At 42.2% G+C, this 23,654-nt stretch overlaps 1 protein-coding gene across 2 annotated transcripts in view; it reads right to left on the bottom strand.

Moving 5' to 3' along the window:
• elovl4a (ELOVL fatty acid elongase 4a) overlaps window positions 1-23,654 on the bottom strand; it is a 57,193-nt gene that overhangs the window by 11,412 nt on the left and 22,127 nt on the right. For both annotated transcript variants that reach the window (XM_080192798.1, XM_080192797.1), the window contains exons 3-6: window positions 23,142-23,329; window positions 18,089-18,169; window positions 13,332-13,503; window positions 8,287-8,414 (exon numbers count right to left, since the gene is read on the bottom strand). In XM_080192798.1, the coding sequence (XP_080048924.1) occupies window positions 8,287-8,414; window positions 13,332-13,503; window positions 18,089-18,169; window positions 23,142-23,329 (569 nt within the window). The remainder of the gene's footprint in view (window positions 1-8,286; window positions 8,415-13,331; window positions 13,504-18,088; window positions 18,170-23,141; window positions 23,330-23,654) is intronic.

The following is a 23,654-nucleotide window of genomic DNA, read 5'->3' as shown; positions in this document are numbered from 1 at the left end:
TCTCAATAAAGACTTGTTCTATAGCATGTGCACACAAAAATCAAGGTCAACAGTTGCAATAATGAGGGAGCACTACACTGTCTTTCAGGAGAGACATTAAATCAAGGTCCAGTCTGCCTGTTAGGAACAGCAAGGGAGTGTTCCCCAATGCTCTGAGACAATACTTATCCCTCAATCAACAATGAAAAACAGATGATCTGCCCATTATCACATTGCAGTACATGAGAGTTTGCTAAGCACAAATTAGCTGCTATGTTTCCCTTGTAATGGTGACAACACTTTGAAAAGTACTTTATAAGCTGTAAAGCACATTGGAACATCTGGTTGTTGTGAAAGGGGCCTTATAAATACAAATCTTTCCAAGGAGAAAGCCAAAGGCCCTCAGGCACATAGAGAGGAGGATCAGCTAGTGCATACTCTGAAGCCACCCACCAAGGTGACACCAGGCATGTCTCACTTATCCAAACTCTCTTTTCCTGTGACCGCTTCAGCTCCACAGGCCGAGGAAGGTGGCACTGCCACATGTACTTACAACTCAAGAACAGCTTCTTCCCTGCTGCCACCAAACTTTTGAAAGGAGCTACTATCTATTAAGCTGATCTTTCTCCACAACATAGCAATGACTGTAACACTATATTCTCCACCCTCTCCTTTCCTTCTTCCTTATGTACACTATGAACGGTATGTTTTGTCTGTATACCATGCAAGAAACAATACTTTTTTACTGTATCCCAATACAGGACAATAATAAATCAAATCCAATCAAAATATGTTATAATGATGTCCTGGACGTTGAACGGCAGGAAGTGCCACTGATCCTGTGGGGGGGGGGGGGGGGGGGGGGGGGTACAATCATGATAATCTTTAACGTCAACGTAAAGTGCAACTTTAGATTTCTTGCGATATTTTCTGCTCCTGTCGCTGAACCTACCCAATGTGAACAGGGCAGATAATCCCCACCAATGTTGTTAGTGACATTTTCTCACTGAGGAATGAATGGTAAGGGGAGACAGTATGTGCTTGTGTTCAGTTGAATGGTTCCAAAGTTTAGATTGCGGGGTTGAGATTGCCCTCGTTCATTTGACATAGAATCTTTACAACAACTAAATTGGTAGGACGTCTAGGGTTGTAAATCTCAGGATTACTCCCTGTGCCACATGCTAGTGAGGCTAGGAATAGAAAAATAGTGCAGCTCAACACATGGCTAAATAGCTGGTATAGGAGGGAGGGTTTCAGATATCTGAACCATTGGAGTCTCTTCCGGGGCAGACGGGACCTGTACAAGAAGGACGGGTGGCATCCAAACTGGAAGGGCATAAATATTCTGGCCAGGAGGTTTGTTCGTGTCACACAGGAGGATTTAAACTAGTTTGGCGGGGGCGGGGTGGGTAGGTACCAAAGGCTAATTAGCTGAAGGGGAACCTGACAGTAGGGCCAATAAGACCCAGAGAAACAGCAGGCAGGGTGGGATTGCTAATCAAAGAGGGTCTGGTGGACTGAAGTGCATGTGTTTCAATGCGAGAAGTGTAACAGGTAAGGCAGATGAACTTAGAGCTTGGATTAGTACTAGGAACTATGATGTTGTTGTCATTACCGAGACTTGGTTAAGGGATGGACAGGATTGGCAGCTTAACATTCCAGGATAAGAAATTTCAGGCAGGATAGAGGGGGATGTAAAAGGGGTGGAGGAATTGCACTACTAGTTAAGGAGAATATCACAGCTGTACTCTGGGAGGACACCCTGGAAGGCTCAGTGAGGCAATATGGGTAGAGCTCAGGAATAGAAAAGATGTAGTCACAATGTTGCGGGTTTACTAAAGGCCCCCCAACTGCCAGTGGGAGATAGAGGAATGGATATGTAGGCAGAATTTGGCGAGGTGTAAAAGTAACAGGATTGTTGTGCTGGGAGATTGTAACTTCCCCTATATTGATTGCGACTCACTTAGTGCTAGGGGCATGGATGGGGCAGAGTTTGAAAGGAGTATCCAGGAGGGATTCTTAAAACAGTATGTTGATTGTCCAACTAGGCAAGCGGCCGTATTGGGGAACGAGCCCAGTCAGGTGGTTGATATTTCAGTAGGGCAGCAGTTTGGGAATGGTGACCACAATTCAGTAAGCTTTAAGATACTGATGGATAGATAAGTATAGTCCTCAAGTTAAGGTGCTAAATTGGGGGAAGACTAATTACAACAACATTAGGCAGGAACTGAAGGATGTAGATTGGGGGCAGATGTTTCAGGGCAAATCAACATCTGGCATGTGGGAGGCTTTCAAGTGTAAACTGATAGGGATTCAGGACTGGCACATTCCTGTAAGGATGAAGGATAAGAATGGCAAGTTTTGGGAACCTTGGATAACAAGAGATACTGTGAGTCTAGTCAAAGAGAAAAAGGAAGCATTTATCAAAGCTAGGAGGCTGGGAACACACAAAGCAAGTGTAGAACACAAGGAAAGCAGAAACTAAAGCAAGGAGTAACAAGGGCTAAAAGGGGTCATGAAAAAGCTTTGGCCAGCAGGATTAAGGAAAATCCCAAGGCTTGTTTGACGAATTTATTGGATTTCTGTGAGGATGTTCTGGGACTTTGATGTTGTGGCCATTTCTGAGACATGGATAGAGCAGGGTCAGGAATGGATGTTGCAGGTTCCGGGGTACAAATGCTTTAGTCGGAGTAGAGAAGAAGGTAGAAGGGGGGGTGGGGTAGCATTGCTAGTCAAGGACTGTATCACAGTGTCGGAGAGAAAGTTTGATGAGGACTTGTCAGTTGAGGTAGTATGGGCGGAGATTAGAAATAGGAGAGGAGAGGTCACCCTGTTGGGAGTCTTTTATAGACCTCCTAAAAGTTCTAGAGAGGTTGAGGAAAGGATTGCGGAGACAATCCTGGTTAGGAGTGAAAGTAATAGGGTAATTGTTATGGGGGACTTTAACTTTACGAATATTGATTGGAGTTGCTATAGTTCTAGCTCGCTAGAGGGGTCAGTGTTTGTACAAAGCGTGCAGGAAGGTTTTTTGTCTCAGTATGTAGACAGGCCAACTAGAGGTGAGGCTATATTGGATTTGGTGCTGGGAAATGAGCCAGACCAGGTGCTAGACTTGGAAGTTGGTGTGCATTTTGGTGATAGTGACCACAATTCGGTTACGTTCACCTTAGTGATGGGAAGAGATAGGCGTGAACCTCGGGTCAGCAATTTTAGCTGGGGTAAGGGCGATTATGAGGCTATCAGGAGTGAATTAGGAAGCATGGATTGGATTAGGGGATTACAGGGACTGGGAACGTCTGAAATGTGGAGTTTTTTCAAGGAGCAGCTACTGCGAGTCCTTGATAGGTATGTCCCTGTCAGGCATGGTGGATTTGGTAGATCTAGGGAACCGTGGTGCACTAAAAGAGTTGAGTCGATGGTTAAAAAGAAAAAGGAGGCTTATGTTCGGATGAGATTGGAGGGCTCAGATAGTGCACTAGAAAGCTTTAGATTGGCTAGGAGGGAGTTGAAGAGCGAGTTGAGAAGGGCTAAAAGAGGACATGAGAAGACTTTGGCTGATAGGATTAAGGAGAATCCTAAGGCGTTCTATAGGTATGTCAAGAACAGAAGGTTGGTCAGGGCAAGATTAGGGCCAGTTACAGACAGCAGGGGGAAGTTGTGTGTGGAACCGGAGGAGATTGGAGAAGTATTGAACCAATATTTCTCTTCGGTGTTCACGCAGGGGGACATGAATATAGCTGAGGAGGACATTGGGTTGCAGGGGTGTAAAATAGACAGTATTACGGTTGATAAAGGGGATGTGCTGGAAATTCTTGAGGGGCTGAAAATAGATAAGTCCCCTGGTCCGGATGGGATCTACCCTAGGATTCTCTGGGAGGCTAGAGAGGTGATTGCAGAGCCTCTGGCTCAGATCTTCAGGTCGTCATTGGTCTCTGGTGTAGTCCCGGAGGATTGGAGGATAGCGAATGTTGTCCCATTGTTTAAGAAGGGGAACAGAGACTTTGCCGGGAATTATAGACCGGTGAGTCTTACTTCTGTTGTGGGCAAGGTTTTAGAAAAAATTATTAGGGATAGGATTTATAGTTATTTGGAGTGTAATGAATTGATTAGAAATAGTCAGCATGGTTTTGTAGCGGGTAGGTCGTGCCTTACTAACCTTATTGAGTTTTTTGAGAAGGTGACCAAAGAGGTGGATGGGGGCAAGGCAGTTGACGTGGTATACATGGATTTTAGTAAGGCGTTCGATAAGGTTCACCATGGTAGGCTTCTGCAGAAAATGCAGATGTATGGGATTGTGGGTAATCTAGGAAGTTGGATCAGGAATTGGCTATCAGATAGGAGACAGAGAGTGGTGGTGGATGGTAAATATTCATCATGGAGTACAGTTACGAGTGGTGTGCCTCAGGGATCTGTTTTGGGGCCACTGTTGTTTGTAATTTTTATTAATGATCTGGATGAGGGTATAGTTGGGTGGATTAGTAAATTTGCTGATGACACCAAAGTTGGAGGTGTGGTAGATTGTGAGGAAGGGTGTCATAGTCTGCAGGGAGACTTAGATAGGTTGCAGAGCTGGGCCGAGAGGTGGCGGATGGAATTTAATGCGGAGAAGTGTGAGGTAATTCACTTTGGTAGGAGCAACAGATGTGTCGAGTATAGGGCTAACGGGAGGACTTTGAATAGTGTGGATGAACAGAGGGATCTAGGTGTGTGTGTACATAGATCCCTGAAAGTTGGGAATCAAGTAGATAAGGTTGTTAAGAAGGCGTACGGTGTCTTGGCGTTTATTGGTAGGGGGATTGAATTTAGGAGTCGCAGTGTAATGTTGCAACTGTACACTACTCTAGTGCGGCCGCACTTGGAGTACTGTGTGCAGTTCTGGTCCCCGCATTACAAGAAGGATGTGGAGGCGTTGGAGAGGGTGCAGAGGAGGTTTACTAGGATGTTGCCTGGTATGGTGGGGAGGTCCTATGAGGAGAGACTGAGGGATTTAGGGTTGTTTTCGTTGGAAAGAAGGCGGCTAAGAGGGGATCTTATTGAAACATATAAGATGATTAGAGGTTTAGATAGGGTGGATAGTGATAGCCTTTTTCCTCGGATGGAGAAAGCTAGCACGAGGGGGCATGGCTTTAAATTAAGGGGGGGTAGCTACAGGACGGATGTCAGGGGTAGGTTCTTTACCCAGCGGGTGGTGAGGGATTGGAATGCCCTGCCTGCTGCGGTTGTAAATGCGTCTAGTTTGGGGGCGTTTAAGAGATCTCTGGATAGGTTTATGGACGAAAAGGGATTGGTATAGGCTAGTGGGTCATTGTTTTTGTAACTGGTCGGCGCAACATCGTGGGCCGAAGGGCCTGTTCTGCGCTGTAATGTTCTATGTTCTATGTGACTAGTACGGTAGACAGAAGGGAACCGGTGGATGTGGTGTTTTTAGATTTCCGAAAAGCATTTGATAAGGTGCCTCACAAAAGGTTGCTACAGAAGGTTAGGGTACACGGAGTTGGGGGTAAGGTGTTAGCGTGGATAGAGGATTGGCTGTCTAATAGGAAGCAAAGAGTTGGTATCAATGGGTGCTATTCTGGTTGGCAGCTGGTGACTAGTGGAGTGCCGCAGGGATCGGTGCTCGGGCCTGAACTGTTTACCATTTATATAGATGATCTGGAGGAGGGGGCGGAGCGTAGGGTGACGAAATTTGCTGATGACACGAAGATGAGTGGAAAAGCAAATTGCGTGGAGGGTGTGGAAAGACTACAGAGAGATCTGGATAGGCTGAGCGAGTGGGCGAGGACCTGGCAGATGGAGTATAAGGTTAGCAAGTGTGAGGTTATTCACTGGCAGAAATAATAGTAGGAGGGATTATTATTTAAAAGGCGAAAAGCTGCAGCATGCCACGGTGCAGAGGGACCTGGGGATCCTTGTGCGTGAGTTGCAAAAACCCAGTCTGCAGGTGCAGCAGGTGATCAAGAAGGTGAATGGAATGTTGGCCTTTATCGTGAGGGGGATAGAATATAAAAGTAAGGAGGACTTGCTGCAACTGTACAAGGTACTGGGGAGGCTGCAGCTGGAGTACTGTGTGCAGTTTTGGTCGCAGCACTTGCGGAAGGATATATTGGCCTTGGAGGGAGTGCAGAAGAGGTTCACTAGGCTGATACTGGAGACGAGGGGGTTAGCCTATTAAGAAAGACGAAATAGACTGGGTCTGTACTTGTTGGAGTTTAGAAGGATGAGGGGTGATCTTAAAGAGACGTATAAGATAATGAAGGGGATGGATAGGGTAGAGATAGAGAGATTCTTCCTGCTTAGAAAGGATAGCAGGACTAGAGGACACAGCCTCAAGATGTGGGGGGGGGGGGGGGGGGGAGAAAGAGTGCAGTTTAGATCAGAGTTGAGGAGGAACTTCACTCAAAGGATGGTGAATCTCTGGAATTCTCTGCTCATTGGAGTGGTGGAGGCTATCTCGCTAAATATATTTAAGTCATGGGTAGATAGGTTTCTGATAGACAAGGGAATTAAGGGTTATGGGGAGAAATCGGGAAAGTGGAACTGATCCACTTCGGATTAGCCATGATCTTATTGAATGGTGGGGCAGGCTCGAGGGGCTAGATTGCCTACTTCTGCTCCTATTTCTTCTTATGTTCTTGTTATACATATGTAAAGAGCAAGAGGGTAAGCCAGGGAGAGGGTTGGCCCACCCCAGGACAAAGGAGGGAATCTATGCGTGGAGCCAAAGGAAATGGGCGACGTATTAAATGAGTACTTTGTGTCAGTATTTGCCGAAGAGAAGGACTTAGTGGATGATGAATCTGGAAAAGGATGTGTAGATAGTTTGAGCCATGTTGAGATCAAAAAGGAGGTGGTACTGGGGTTCTTAAGAAACATTAAGGGAGACTTCATATGATTAGGGATAGTCAACACGGTTTTGTGAAGGGTAGGTCATACCTCACAAACCTTATTGAGCTTTTTGAAAAGGTGACCAAAGAGGTGGATAAGGGTAAGGCAGTTGACGTGGTGTATATGGATTTTAGTAAAGCGTTTGATAAGGTTTCCCATGGTAGGCTATTGCAGAAAATGCAGATGCATGGGATTGAGGGTGATTTAGCAGTTTTGATCAGGCATTGGCTAGCTGATAGAAGACAGAGGGTGGTGGTTGATGGGAAATATTCAACATGGAGTTCAGTTACAAGAGGTGTACCTGAAGGATCTGTTTTGGGGCCACTGCTGTTTGTCATTTTTATAAATGACCTAGATGAGGGTGTAGAAGGATGGATTAGTAAACTTGCTGACGACACCAAAGTCGGAGGAGTTGTAGACAGTGAGGATGGATGTTACAGTTTGCAGAGGGACATAGATAAGCTGCAGAGCTGGGCCGAGAGGTGGCAAATGGAGTTTAATATGGAAAAGTGTGAGGTGATTCACTTTGGTAAGAGTAACGGGAGTACAGAATATAGGGCTAATGGAAGGACTCTTAGTAGTGTTGACGAGTAGAGAGATCTTGGGGTACATGTGCATAGATCCCTGAAAGTTGGCACCCAGGTTGATAAGGCTGTTAAGAAGGCGTATGGTGTGTTAGCTTTTATTGGTAGAGGGATTGAATTTCGGAGCCATGAGTTCATGATGCAACTGTACAAAACTCTGGTGCGGCCGCACTTGGAGTATTGCATACAGTTCTGGTCGCCGCATTATAAGGAGGTTGTGGGTGCAGAGGAGGTTTACCAGGATGTTGCCTGGTATGGAGGGCATCAGCTACGAGGAGAGGTTGGAGAAACTTTGTTCCAATGAGAACAAACCAAGGAGGTTGAGGCGTGACCTGAAGTCTACAAGATCACGAGAGGCATGGACAGAGTAGATAGTCAGAAGCTTTTTCCCAGGGTGGAAGAGTCAATTACTAGGGGACATAGGTTTAAGGTGCAAGGGGCATGTTTAAAGGAGATGCACGAGGCAGATCTTTTACAGAGAATAGTGGGTGCCTGGAACTTGTTGCCGGGGGAGTAGTAGAAGCAAATACAGTAGTGACTTTTAAGAGGTGTCTTGACAAATACATGAATAGGTTGGGAATAGAGGGATATTGTTCCCAGAAGGGTATGGGGCTTTAGTTAAGTCAGGCAGCATGGTCGGTGCAGGCTTGGAGGGCTGAATGGCCTGTTCCTGTGCTATAATTTTCTTTGTTCTAAAGAATGATTTTTCCAACTGTATTTGAATCAAGCTGCAAAGAAGAATGTGAAAAAAACTCTTATTTAGAACACACAGACTTTCCTAAAGTAATCTGAATATTAAAATAAAACTGATTTAAACGGTTTTAAAGATTTAATTTACCAGTTGTAAGATGGTCAAATATCGTTTCCACCAGAGATATTTTTGGAACTGTGGACCACAAGCTGCTAATCCGTAGTATAGATACATAACAATATGGATGACAGCATTCATATGAGCTCCAAAAAAAGCTGAAATTGCAAAAGAACAAGTTATTGACATCATAGAATTATCATAACAATTGGCAATTAGTATTTTCATAATCTCAGTTTTTCAAACTGTGAAAAAGTATATATTTGACTTTTCACAGAATATTCAATATTTTGTGATTCACCCCAGTTAATGGCTCAGATAACTTCAGTTATTGATATTTTCTTGTTTGACTGGCACTTTTGCAATAATGACTCTCTTCACTCCATCCTTCCTAGTGTCTATAATTGTTTTAATACAGCATCTATATCTGAGAAATTGGAGAGTGCTAAATAACCTCAAGGGGGTAAATTAAAACTCAGATTTCTACAAAATTAGGTTCCAAGCAAAATGTCCCTCACCTTAAAAGTCACTTTTCATTACAGGATATATTTCAGTTTCATCTGCCTTCATATTATCTTTCTCATTATTGAATTAGTTCAGTCTACATATATAAATGGGTTCCCTCTGGACAAAGGGGAGAAACAATCCCTGAGAATTCTGTTTTGAAGATGCTTATTTGCTTCCACAATTTTAAAAATGAGATCAGCTTTTATATCCTCACAATAGTTACACTAATCTTACACACAAGTTCATACTCTAGATTCTCAAGAGTGACTCTGCTGCAATCACAAGGCCTGATTTTAACTCAGAATGGGAATCATGCACAGGCTGAGGAGAGCAACAAAATCCCTTGACATATGCACAGAAAGCAGCAATTAGTTGGTTGATGGAATTGGAATACACGGCACTCAGGTTGTTTAGTGAGACTAAAAGAAAGGCTATTGGATGAGAGAGTCTCAGAATTTGGAAGGGTGAAGAACACTCCTGCACTTTGTCAGTTAGGATCTAATTTGGCTCTGGTCACTATTTCAAGAGTTCCAATTTTCCTTACTTATCCTGCATGATTAAACACCTTTAAACACAAATTGCGCATTAACATAGCATTATATACTTATGAGCCACATGAAAGAACTGTGAACCAAATTCACCAAACTTATTGAATGACCCCTAATAAAGAAGTTGCCATCATGATTTCACATTTTGTAACTTTTACTTTAACATGAATCAGAACCAATGTAAATTAAATATGAACCAACAAGCAAATGATACTTAAAACAAAAATTGCATTTTTACTAGTTAACGCAACAACGTAACATAACCTTGTCACAATGACAAGCACCTGCATCACTCCCCACACCAACGTGGCATTATGTAGCTATATAGTTCCACAATATGCTGTTCTTTTATTCATGCAAGGTAGGCCAGGTTAGGAGACCTTTCCAACAGCAACTTTTACCTCAAAGTTTTATGAGAGTGATTACTATCAGCAAGGCACACATCTACAAACCTTCTCACCCTCAGGTCATGACAATCCTTATGGTGTAGTTTCCCAGAGTTCAACTGACCAACCTAAAACACCATGGTCCAGCCATTTCTGGGGGAAATCCCAGTTCTTTAGCACCTTCAAGTTTTTCACTCAGCTTTCCAGGTTTTGAATGTTTTTTTTAGCCAGATCACACATTTCCTCCAGAAGCTCCTGCCTCCTTTTCTGCCAAACAGAAAAACTGATCGCTTTCTGTGTGATTTTCTTCTTCTGCTCACAAGAGTTCAATGTTTTTTTTCTGTTTCTACATCTGGGCTTTCACCCTTCAGCTCCTCTCATCACTCTTATGTCTGTCTGTCAGACACATGGCTTCTTTTTTTAATCCCTTCCTGATGATATTGTAGGGGGGAGTTATATGGTAAAGGGTAAGCCCGTAAGGAGTATAGAATCGCAGCGAGACCTGGGGGTGCAAGTGCACAAGTCTTTGAAGGTGGCAGTGCAAGTGGAGAGTGTGGTGAAGAAAGGCTATGGTATGTTAGCCTTTATAGGAAGGGGTATAGAATATAAGAGCTGGAGTCTAATGTTGCAGTTGTACAGAACGTTGGTTAGGCCGCATTTGGAGTACTGCGTCCGGTTCTGGTCGCCTTACTACCGGAAGGACATGGAGACTCTGGAGAGAGTGCAGAGGAGGTTTACCAGGATGTTGCCTGGTATGGAAGGACTGGGGTATGAGGAAAGATTGAAGAAATTGGGGCTCTTTTCCCTTGAAAGACGCAGACTGAGGGGGATCTAATAGAGGTATATAAGATTATGAAGGGTATAGATAGAGTAAACAGAGGTAAGCTATTTCCTATGATAGAGACACGTAGGACAAGGGGCCATGGACTTAAGGTGAGGGGGGAGAGGTACAACACAGATATTAGAGGGAGGTTTTTCACAGAGGGTAGTGGGGGTATGGAATGCTCTGCCAAGTAAGGTGGTGGAGGCAAACACGCTAGAGTCATTTAAGAGTAACTTAGACAGGCACATGACTGGGTTGGAGATGGGTGGATATAGGAGATTGTTTTAAATAAGGGTCATTAGCATTGGGGCATCCCTGGTAATGTAAATGGGTATGGCATGATAATGTTTTTTCTCTTTTCATTCACAGGTTTTAAGTCGGTCCACCTCGTGGCCAACGAGGGGCATACACGCGATGGGTTGTACTGGGGCTGCTCTTGCTTGTTCGAGATTGGCCTAGTGCTTCATGTCGTTAGTGTGTGCCTAAACTGGACAAGATACTGGGCAAGACGACAGCTCAGTGACTATCGCTGATTGCTGTGCAGACACATGGATTTGGGCCAGTGTCTGTGGGAGTTTGCGCATTCTCCCCGCGCTTGCATGGGTTTTCTCCGGGTGCTCCGGTTTCCTCCCATACCCCAAAGATGTGCTGTTAGGCTGACTGGCAGGAATAAATTGTCCCTAAATCAGTTTCCCTCAATCTGGATGGCCATAAAACATTAGACAGGGGTCGTGGGTGGAGAGGGGGACTGGTGGTGTTGAGATGGCGGCGCGGGCTCGTTGGGCCGAAGGGCCTGTTTCCCGGGCTGATTTTGTTCTTTCAGGTCAAGGGTCGCCAACTCAGAGACCAGTATTATTTATTATCGAAGAGTATAACAATTGATGCAAGCTTTTACAACCTGTTTCACTCTTTAAAAAATTACAGATTTCAAAGGCCCAAAGAAATTACATATTTTCCTTACTGTACTGCTCTCAGATCAAAGTTTGCTACACTAAGGAAGGATGTATTCTAAGAATTCATCTCTAATTTGACCACAAAAGTTAATGAAGGGCGGGATTTGCCAATCTCATCCATTCCTGTCCCGCTGCCAGCAAAAATGGAGAATTTGGCACTCATCAAAACTCATTCACTGCAGTGGCACCAGAGAATCTGAGCTGCGGACAAGGTCAGAGATTTCAGCAATTATCTCAATCTACTTTAGGTGATGAGCCGTGGGATCTATCTTCCGCTTATGATGTTAATCATAGCATACCATAACATACAAATCATATGCTTTGCCTCTTCATTTCATCTTTTCTTTTGCTTAAAAACATTGCAACTACCTACAAGTCACATGTTTTTAATGCATTATGGCCTTGTTTTATAGATAACAAAATGTTTGCCACTCTTGTGCAGTAACCTGCAATTCTACCTAACCTACTTTAATTCAATTTATTTTGATCTGCATGCTAAGTATGATGAGATATCACAGAACATTAAATTGCCTACCTTCACATTTCTCAGAATCTTCCTCAATAACTATAAGACTAATTGACAGGCATAAACAATGACATATCATAACAGCATGTTGTGACATGTTTTCTTGATCTGTTTAAAAGCTCCCAGTGAATAAGGTTAAACATCCTCATAAAATTGCAGTTATTGACCCTAATTTTGAAGTTATGATGACAGCAATGTGTGCAGTTATACACAGAAATAAGAGAGTTGCTACTTTTAAAGTAGTAATTTGCTACTGTTCCACATGCTGTGCAGCAATCTTTAGAACTTTCCATTTTATGTTATAATAAACCATTAAAAACATATGAAAAAATTAGGCTTTGCTTTTGAGACACAAGTAACTTTGGCAGAACTATTCTGAACTGCCTCTCTGGCTTGGAAAATTAATTTTACCTTTGCGTAATGCCAAATATTTTGATGATAAACCTTCCATAAATTTTAATATATGTTTTGAAAAGCTCATTACATTTCAGTTTCTAATATCAATGTTCAAATCTTTATTTGCCCCTCTCTTATAAAAAATGAAGAATAATTTTACTTTCTGGTTTGCTGTCCATGAGAATTCTTCAATGTAATTGACTGCTTACCCTCCTTGATGAAATCATGTTGCTAAATGTCTGGTGATCTGCTTGACTTGGTGTCTAATTTAAACTAACATTGAGAAAAGGCAAATCCTCACCATAATGATCGCAAGATCTTTGTAGACAACTTTCTTTAAGATCATCACTAAGTGCCACTGCTTTGCTGCTGACTGCAAAATCTGGGCTATTATAATTGGTATGCACTGAAAAGATTGTTCTCTTCCGACATTAATGCTTTAAACTAAACAAATTGGAAATAAAATTTTGGGCAAAGTAATCACATGTTCAGATAGATACCCAAAGATTTTCCCATGTTGTAACTGACACCTAATCACAAGAGCTGAAAATACCTCCCAATCATAAAAGCAGAAACACCTTAAAACTTTTGTGCTTTGTGAGATTATGTTCTACAGCCAACTATAAATGAAACAAGTATATATAAATGTATTATTGCAGCATTTTATGCAAATATATGCAGTACTTTATGTTTTCCTCTTTTGTGCTAATTAATCACGTCTCTAACTTACTTACATTTCATCATGACTTCAAGACAGACCCATAATTTGAAATATGCCACCATAGAGATATAGGTCTCTATAGACTACATAGGCTACACAATTCCTTAATTACTCAGCACAGCTTTTCATTTTGCAACTTCATTTTGATATAGATTTAATTCCCCTGATAATCAGATGTCTATGATTATATCTGGCAATTCTCCTTTTGTACTCACATTGCCCTCCTGCTACCCATTTGATTCCGATCCACCAGAGGGTAAACATTGTGAAGTGATGATATACGTGCAGAAAGCTGACCTGGTTAAATTTCTTCCTTAATATAAAGAATGCTGTGTCCAAATATTCAATCCCTTTCGAAACATAATACCACCACAAGGCCGAGGCTATCTGTGATTAACAAGAAAACATTGTAATGAATAAAACTATTTCAACTATTAAAAAAATGAATTTAACAAGTAAATTTCTAAAATAATATTTTTACAAAATTGTAAAATAAAAATGGCAAAAACTGGAAATCTGAACCAAAATCGTCACTTGAAATTTTAAAAAACTCATTTGTGGGATGTGGGTGTCACTGACTAGGCCAATATTTATTAACCATCTCTAGCCTTTTTGTTATGCATGAAGGAAAACTAATGTTTGAAAGGCAAAAAGTTTGTACGACACTCCAAAAAAGTTGCTATCAGTAGAAGTGCAAGAAACTATGTTGGAAAAACCTAACTAGTTTATTAATGTCCTTTAGAGAATGAAACCTGCCATTCCTACCTGGTCTATTCTTTCTGTAAACCTAGATCCATACCAAAGTGGTTAACTTTTAACTGTCCTCTAAAATGTCTGTGCAAGCAGTTCAATAGTACCTCCTAAGAGTAATAAGGGATGGAGAATATCCCTTCAAACAACACCCACATACCAAGAATTAATTTTTAAAAATGAATAATCATTCCAATAGTATGATTGTTACATATCAAAAAGCTTTTAACAAAAACGAAGGAAGGAAGGAACATAAGGATAGCTAGACAACATGAAGTTGGGTTACATATCAGAGGACGTGATTTTGAGCAAAAGATGGAGACGATCAGGGATGGGGTGATGTAGAGAAGTGCCGATTGGTTTCTCTGAAGAGAGACATGCCAGTTTTCTCACCGGAAACATACTGCCATTTTTTTGGTAAGATTTCACTCAGGGTGTATTTTGCAGCTTATTATAAGCAACGCTATGGCACACGTTTCCTGGAAACAAAAGTCATTTCTATTTAAATACTAAAAATCTCTCCCCTCCTCCCCACCACCCCCAAACCTCACCTTAAATCCTTTCTTTCCAAATGATTCTCAATGATCTCTCTCAAACTGAAACACACTTTACCATGGGGATGACAGAGAGATACTATTTGACATTGCATTGCAATGAAGGAAATGAAACATCGCCAGAGGGAAATTATATGTTTAGCAGTATTGGAAAGCAAAACTATATGGATGAAGGCATATGGGCATTAAAGCATCGGAAAAGACGATATGCACGTGCATTGGCATATTCCTGTCCAGGACATAGACGATGCTGGAATAAAGAATACATGCATTTATCTTAAATTTTTAACAATTATTTATTCAGGGGATGTGGACATCACTGGCTGGGGCCTTGAACTGAGTGGCTTGCTACTTTCCATGCCATTTAAGAGTCAACCACATTATAGTGGGTCCAGAGTCTCATGCAGGCCAGATTTCCTTCCCTAAAGGACATTAGTGAACCTGACAGGTTTTTACAACAATTGATTATGGTTTTATGGTCATCGTGAGATTTGTAATTCCAGATTTTATTGAATTCAAATTTCACCATCTGCTCAGGTGGGATTTGATTCCAGAGCCCTAGAGCATTCCTGTGGGTCTTGGGATTGTCACTGGACTAGTTATCCAACTATTCTGGTAGCTCCAATGTACAGGAGGATGAGAATAGGGAGGTCATATATAAGGTTTCTAGGTTGCAGCAGAGTATTGGCAGGCGGGAGGGTGGTTGAAGTGTGTATATTTTAATGCGAGGAGCATACGCAATAAGGTGGGTGAACTTGCAGCATGGGTTGGTACCTGGGACTTTGATGTTGTGGCCATTTCAGAGACATGGATAGAGCAGGGACAGGAAAGGTCGTTGCAGGTTCCGGGGTTCAGATGTTCAGTCAGAGCAGAGAAGGTGGTAGAAGAGGGGGAGGCATGGCATTGTTAGTCAAGGACTGTATTACGGTGGCAGAAGGGATGTTTGATGTGGACTTGTCTATTGAGGTCGTATGGGCTGAGATTAGAAACAAGAAAGGAGAGGTCACCCTGCCGTGAGTTTTTTTTATAGGCTTCCAAAAAGTTCTAGAGATGTAGAGGAAAGGATTGCAAAGATGATCCTGGATAGGTGCAAAAGTAACAGGGCAGTTGTTATGGGGGACTTTAACTTTACAAATATCGATTGGAAAAGCTATAGTTCAAGCACGTTAGAGGGGACAGTTTTTGTCCAATGTGTGCAGGAAGGTTTCCTGACACAGTGTGTTGATAGGCCAACAAGAGGTGAAGCTACATTGGATTTGGTACTGGGTAATGGGCCAGACCAGGTGTTAGACTTGGAGGTAGGTGAGCACTTTGTTAATAGCGACCATAATTCGGTTACGTTTACCTTAATGATGGAAAGACATAGGTGTATACTGAACGGCAGAAGTTATAGCTGGGGGAAAGGTAATTATGAGGCTATTAGACGAGATTTAGGATACATAGGTTGGAGTAGGTAACTGCAGGGGCTGGGAACAACTGAAACGTGGAGCTTATTCAAGGAGCAGCTACTGCGAGTCCTTGACAAATATGTACCTGTCAGGCAGGGAGGAAGTGGTTGAGCGAGGGAACCGTGGTGTACTAAAGAAGTTGAATCTCTGGTGAAGAGGAAGGAGGAGGCTTATGTAAAAATGAGACATGAAGACTCAAGGCACTGAAGAGTTACAAATTAGCCAGGAAAGAGCTAAAGAGAGTGTAAAGAAGAGCTAGAAGAGGACATGAGAAGACTTTGGCGGATAGGATCAAGGAGAACCCTAAAGCTTTCTACAGGTATGTCAAGAATAAAAGATTGGTTAGGGCTAGCTTAGGGCCAGTCAGAGATAGTAGTGGGAAGTTCTGCGTGGAGCCTGAAGAGATAGGAGAGGCACTAAATGAATATTTTTCGTCAGTATTTACGCAGAAAAGAAGTCAATGTAGTCGAGGAGAATACTGAGATACAGAATTTTAGACTAGATGGGATTGAGGTACATAAGGAGGAGGTGTTAGCAATTCTTGAGAGTATGAAAATAGATAAGTCCCGTGGGCCGGATGGGATTTACCCTAGGATTCTCTGGGAGGCTAGGGAGGAGATTGCAAAGCCTTTGGCTTTGATCTTCATGTCATCATTGGCTACACGTATTCTGCCGGAAGACTGGAGGATAGCAAATGTTGTTCAAGAAGGGGAGTAGAGACCATCCTGGGAATTATAGACCGGTGAGTCTTACTTCTGCTGTGGGCAAAGTTTTGGAAAAAATTATAAGGGATAGGATTTATAATCATCTAGAGAGAAATAAATTGATTAGAGATAGTCAACACGGTTTTGTGAAGGGTAGGTTGTACCTCACAAACCTTATCGAGTTTTTTGAAAAGGTGACCAAAGAGGTGGATAAGGGTAAGGCAGTTGACATGGCGTATATGGATTTTAGCAAAGCATTTGATAAGGTTCCCCATGGTAGGTTACTGCAGAAAATGCAGATGCATGTGATTGAGGGTGATTTAGCAGTTTGGATCAGGCATTGGCTAGCCGATAGAAGACAAAGGGTGGTGGTTGATGGGAAATATTCAACATGGAGTTCAGTTACAAGTGGTGTACCTCAGGGATCTGTTTTGGGGCCACTGCTGTTTGTCGGTTTTATAAATGACCTAGATGAGGGTGTAGAAGGACGGGTCAGTAAATTTGCTGATGATACCAAAGTCGGAGGAGTTGTAGACAGTGAGGATGGATGTTACAGTTTGCAGAGGGACACAGATAAGCTGCAGAGCTGGGCTGAGAGGTAGCAAATGGAGTTTAATGCGGAAAAGTGTGAGGTGATTCACTTTGGTAAGAGTAACGGGAGTACAGGGTATAGGGCTAATGGAAGGACTCTTGGTAGTGTTGACGAGCAGAGAGATCTCGGTGTACATGTGCATAGATCCCTGAAAGTTGGCACCCAGGTTGATAAGGTTGTTAAGAAGGCATACGGTGTGTTAGCTGTTATTGGTAGAGGGATTGAATTTCGGAGCCATGAGGTCATGTTGCAACCGTAGAAAACTCTGGTGCAGCCGCACTTGGAGTATTGCGTACAATTCTGGTCGCTGCATTACAAGAAGGATGTGGAGGCATTGGAAAGGGTGCAGAGGAGGTTTACCAGGATGTTGCCTGGTATGGTGGGAAGGTCTTACGAGGAAAGGCTGAGAGACTTGAGGTTATTTTCGTTAGAAAGAAGAAGGTTACGAGGTGACCTAATTGAGGCATACAAGATGATCAAAGGGTTAGATAGGGTGGATAGTGAGAGCCTTTTTCCTTGGGTGGTGATGGCTAACACGAGGGGACATAGCTGTAAATTAAGGGGTGGTAATTATAGGACTGATGTTAGAGGTAGGTTCTTTACTCAGAGGGTAGTAAGGGGGTGGAATGCCCTGCCTGCCGTAGTTGTGGACTCGCCAACTTTAAGGGCGTTCAAATGGTCAGTGGATAGCATATGGATAACATGGGAATAGTTTAGGTTAGAGGGTCATTAGATTGGTTCCAATGGTTGGTGCAACATCGGGGGCCGAAGGGCCTGTACTGCGCTGTAATGTTCTATGTTCTATTCATCTGCCTCCACATCTTAAATACAAGTTAAGATATGAAAATGTTCCTGCCCATTACTTGTCTATTAAAATTTTAAGTGTTAGTTCTCAGGAATTGCACAACTAAGGAAAGTATTTACCCGCACTTCATTGACATCATCAGTGTAGTTCACAGTCTGGCAAATATAACTGTATCCTGCTGCTCTTGCTGCAAAGAAGAGCTGTGAAGAATAATAAATAATCATAAGTGATGGTACAGTTGAGCAAAAAGAACAGACTGCAATATATTTTATGTCTGAGGTTGAAAAACTATAAATTTCTATTTCATAGAATCATAGAATTTTAATGGCCCAGCAAGTCTGCACCTGCTCCCAAAAGAACTACCCAGCTCGTCCCATTCTCCAGCATCAACTCTCCAAATTCATCACTTTCAAATATGTATCCAGCTTTCTTTTGAAACCTATAGAATTTGCTTTCATCACTCTCCCAGGCAGCACATTCCAAATCCCAACAATGCTCTGAGTAAAGGTGTTTCTCCTCCTCTCACTCCTAGCTCTCCTGCTGACCATCTTGAAATTGTGATCCCCTAGTCACTCAGGTAGCAACTAGTGGAAACAAAGTCTCCTTCTTTGTCAAAATTGATAATTTTAAACACCTCAATAAAGTCACCTTTTAATTTTCACTGCTCTAAGGAGAATAAGCCCAATTTCTGTAATCTTTCCATGTTTCCTCATTCCTGGTATAACTCTAGTAAATCTCCTTTGCACACTCTCTATGACTTTAACATCCTTCTTTAAAGGAAGTGCTCAGACCTGCACACAATATCCCAAATGTGGTGTGACCAATGACTTGTAGAGATGTAGCATCGCTTCCTTGCTTTTATCCTCCATGCCCCTATTTATAAATCCAAGGATCCTATAAGCCTTCTTAACAATTGTTTCAATTTGCTTAGTCACCTTCAGAGAATTATGTACTAGAACTCGAGGTCCCTCTGCTCCGATACTCCCCTCAGCCTGTATTTTCTACCCATGTTTCTTTTACCAGAATGCATTACCTCACATTTCACCGCATTGAAATTCATCTGCCAGGTGTCTGTCCATTTAGCCAACAGTCAATGTCCCTGAAGCTGCTCAGCATCATCCTTACAATTCACTATTCTCCCTAGCTTAGCATCATCTGCAAATTTAGAGATTTTGCCATCAATACCCATCTCTAAATCATATATATATATAAATCAGAAAAAGCAAAAGATGCCAACACTGATCCCTGGGGAACTTGCCTTCAGTCTGAAAAATGCCCATCTATTACTAACCCTCTGTTTCCTATCCCCTAGCCAACTTGTAATCCATGCTGCCAAAGACCCGTCAATCACTAACATTTCTAATTTGGTAACCAACCTGCCACATGGCATCATATCAAATGCTTTCTGAAAGTCCAAAAATACAACATCTGCAGCATTACCCTCATCCATTGCCTATGTCACCTTGTCAAAGAACTCAGTTCAATTTGTCCAACATGACCTGTCCTAGACAAAGCCACATTGACAGTCTAGTATCAACTTATTTTTCTCGAAGCAGATATCTTATCCTGTATTATGGCCTCCATAAATTTTCCCATTATTGATATTGATGACACAAAGATGAGTGGAAAAGCAAATTGTGCGGAGGGTGTGGAAAGTCTGCAGAGAGATCTGGATAGGCTGAGCGAATGGGCGAGGACCTGGCAGATGGAGTACAATGTTAGCAAGTGTGAGGTTATCCACATTGGCAGGAATAATAGTAGGAGGGATTATTATTTAAAGGGCGAAAAGCTGCAGCATGCTACGGTGCAGAGGGACCTGGGGGTCCTTGTGCACGAATCACAAAAACCCAGTCTGCAGGTGTAGCAGGTGATCAGGAAGGCGAATGGGATGTTGGCCTTTATAGCGAGGGGGATTGAATATAAAAGTAGGGAGGTCTTGCTGCAACTGTACAGGGCACTGATGAGGCCACAGCTGGAGTACTGTGTGCAGTTTTGGTCCCCTTATTTGCGGAAGGATATATTGACCTTGGAGGGAGTGCAGAGAAGGTTCACTAGGCTGATGCCGGAGATGAGGGGTTAGCCTATGAGGAGAGAATGAATAGACTGGGCCTGTACTCATTGGAGTTTAGAAGGATGAGGGGGGATCTTATAGAGACTTACAAGCTAATGAAGGGGCTAGTCAGGGTAGAGGTAGAGAGATTCTTACCGCTTACAAAGGAAAACAGGACTAGAGGGCACAGCCTTAAAATAAGAGGGGTGTCAGTTTAGAACAGAGTTGAGGAGGAACTTCTTCACTCAAAGGGTGGTGAATCTCTGGAATTCTCTGCCCATTGAAGTGGTGGCGGCTACCTTGTTGAATATATTTAAGTCACGGGTAGATAGATTTCTGATAGACAGGGGAATTAAGGGTTATGGGGAGAAAGCGGGAAAGTGGAACTGATCCACTTCAGACCAGCCATGATCTTACCGAATGACGGGGCAGGCTCGAAGGGCTAGATGGCCTACTCCTGCTCCTATTTCTTATGTTCTTACATCAAGCTGGCAGGTCTGTCGAGATTATCCTTTACTCTTTATCAACAGCATCACATTCGCAATCTTCCAGCCCCTTGGGACTACTTCTGTGTTCAGAGAGGCCTGGAAAATTTTTGTCAACTGCTCCACAATTTGCTCCCTTACCTCTCCCAGTAATGTAGGATACGTCCCATCCAAGCCTGGTGACTTCTCCACCTGGAGAGCTGCCAGCCTTGTTAGCAACTCTTCTTTACCTATCACTTTACTGTTCAGGTGCTCAACACCCATATTTTCAACTCAGCTTTCGTCACCATCTTCTAATTTGGTAAACACAGCAACAAAGTATTCATTTAGTACCTCTGCCATACCCTCTGCTTCAGTGATCAGTTTACCCAGCTTGTCCCTTATGGGCTCCATTCTATCCTTCACTAGTCTTTTACCAATAATATATCAGAACATTTTACTATTTGTTCTGGTGCAGCCTGCCATCCTTTCCTCATGCTTCCTCTTAGCCTTCTTTATTCCAGCTTTAGCCTCCTGCATTTGAGATACTCTTCCTGATTTCTAATGCTATTGTTATTCTGGCATGCATCATATGCCTCTTTTCTCTTCCTTACTTTCTCATCAATATCCTCAGTCATTCAGGGCACCCTAGTTTTGGATACCCCGTATTTATTTCTCATTTGTATGTACCTTGCTTGCACCCTATGGATCTCTCTTTTGAAAGTCTCCCATTTTTCATTCACTGTTTTATCCACCAAAATGTGTTTCCAAACAACCTGCTCCAGTTCAACTTTTAGAAGAATAGCGAAAGGTCTCAATTAAATGAGCATCGATGGTAATGTGGTTGTGATTCTTTCACAAGGTTGTTTTTTGCTAGATATATGCTTCTCACATGCAAATTTCAACAACATATAATAAAGGAAATAAATAGAAGATCTTGTAATTAGCTAGAAATACCTTTAGATCATCAAAATTTAGTGTCAGCAATCATTTTGCATTTCCCATTTTACAACAATGATTGTAGTTCAAAAGTACTGCATGGGCTGTTAAAGCACTATAAGATGCCCTGAGACTGTGAAAGATGCTATAGAAATGTGAGTCTCTCTTCTAAATTTACAGATGAACTAATATATTTTCTCATTTATTATTAGGCAAACAGGAGTCACTCATGAAACATTGGATTTGGAGGCTACTTAGTGCTGGTGATCATTCTTTAGCTTGTACTGGCAGCCTATGTTTTTGAATGTGAGGAAAATCTGCTATCTTCTAGGTAAATGATGGGCAAGATCAGCTTGGTCAGCATCTTAATTCCTTCTTATAGTGCCCTGAATTACAGTTGGAGGAATGAAAGAATGGGAAGGAAAGTACTTTGTATATTCAGAGGTTGTAAAAGCTAAGTTCACTGCAGTCAATAAAGCACTTCTGAAGTGCAGTCACAATTGTAATGCCGAGAAATGTTCTTGCCAATATGGACACTGAGGTAAGTGATAATGAGGTAAATGACCAAATAGGTCATCTGTTTTGCTGCAACATAGCTTGAGCCAACTTTCATCAGGTGTCAAGCAGAAAAGACGTAATTACAAATGAGAAAATTGTGGAGATAACTTACTGATTTTTCCTCTGTCATTTACATACCAAAGGAAAAACAGACAGAATAGATATTCTGCTGCAGTGCCCATCTATTTCTCAGGAACTTGTAATTAATCTATCCTTTCAGTCTTTCCAGCTTTCACAGAATATCTCCATATGGAAATGCTGCCAAGATTGGCAATTCATCACCTTGAGATTCAAATGCTGTATGCTCTGAATTCCATCAGATTGAACAGGCTACTGCTCACTTTTTTACCAAAGAGAAGACTAAAAGGTGCCCTGATAGAGGTCTTTAAAATTATGAAGTGGTTCGCTAATGTAAATGTAGAGAATGTTACCACTTGTGGTGAAGCCCAAAATTAGGGGCCATTGCTTTAAGACAGTCACTAACAAATCTAATAGGACTTCAGAAGAAATCTCTTTAGCCAGAGAATGGTTAGAATAGAATAGACAGAGAATGGTTAGAATAAAATAGAATCCTTACAATGCAGAAGGGGGCCATTCGGCCATTGAGTCAGCACCGACCACAATCTCACCCACACTCTATTCCTGTAACCTCACACATTTACCCCGCTAATCCCCCTGACACCAGGGTCAATTTAGTAAGGCCAATCAACCTATCCTGCACATCTTTGAACTGTGGGAGGAAACCGGAGCACCCGGCGGACACAGGGAGAATGTACAAACTCCACACAGACAGTAACCCATGGTGGAATTGAACTCGGGTCCCTAGCACTGTGAGGCAGCAGTGCTAACCATTGTGCCCCGTGGCCCCACAATAAATGATTGAGGCTTAAAGCATATATGAATTTGAGGGGAATTTAGATACATGCATGAGGGAGAAAGGGCAAGAACAATCTTGATAGAGCAGGATGATGTAAGAAGGGAGCAGATAGTGATATATAAACACCGGCACAGACATTAGGCCCAATGGGTTTTTTGTGTTCTGTAGGTATTACAGAATGTTTTCTCCAATTAAAATCTTAACATTCACAAATCTAAATAACAAACTTCTGGAAGAAATGGCAAAAGCAACCCCAACAGAGTATATGGTTAAGATAGGCTAACCTCTTTAAAGATGTAGAAATTTAGTATAACCATTCCAAAGTTGTAGAAAATAAGCAGAGATCGTAGCTGAAAAGGCTCCCTGTTCTTCATCCATTTTGGACCCAGCCACACAAAGAGTAGGTAAAGGCTGCTTACTGCCAATGTAGGCAGGGGAGACTGCATCAAAGTCCAGTTTTCCACTCGTTTGTCTGTTAAAATAATGAACCAATTGTAAACGTGTTTTCATTTTAAAAATATAGCAAATAATTCAGCTTTCAAATCAAACTGCGATTATATTAGTAATATTTAATTCACAGTTCAGAAATTCATCACCTATAAAACTTCTTAAGTTTGGATTGCTAAACTTCGTTTCATTATTCCAACAGCATAATGTCAATAAAACTAGTTTTGGGAGAAGGAAACCAGGAGTCATGGAATAGCACAGCTACTGGTCTACTGGTCTTGGAACGAATACCAACATAGAAGCAGTTTTAGCGAAAACTCTGAATCATCCAGACTAGATATGTTAGTTTT

This window comes from Carcharhinus amblyrhynchos, chromosome 7 (genome assembly GCF_965287045.1).
Source record: "Carcharhinus amblyrhynchos chromosome 7, sCarAmb.v2.hapA, whole genome shotgun sequence".
NCBI classification, from domain to species: domain Eukaryota; kingdom Metazoa; phylum Chordata; class Chondrichthyes; order Carcharhiniformes; family Carcharhinidae; genus Carcharhinus; species Carcharhinus amblyrhynchos.
The sequence above is the reverse complement of the archived record's forward strand: the minus strand, read 5'-3'. Positions and strand labels throughout refer to the sequence as shown.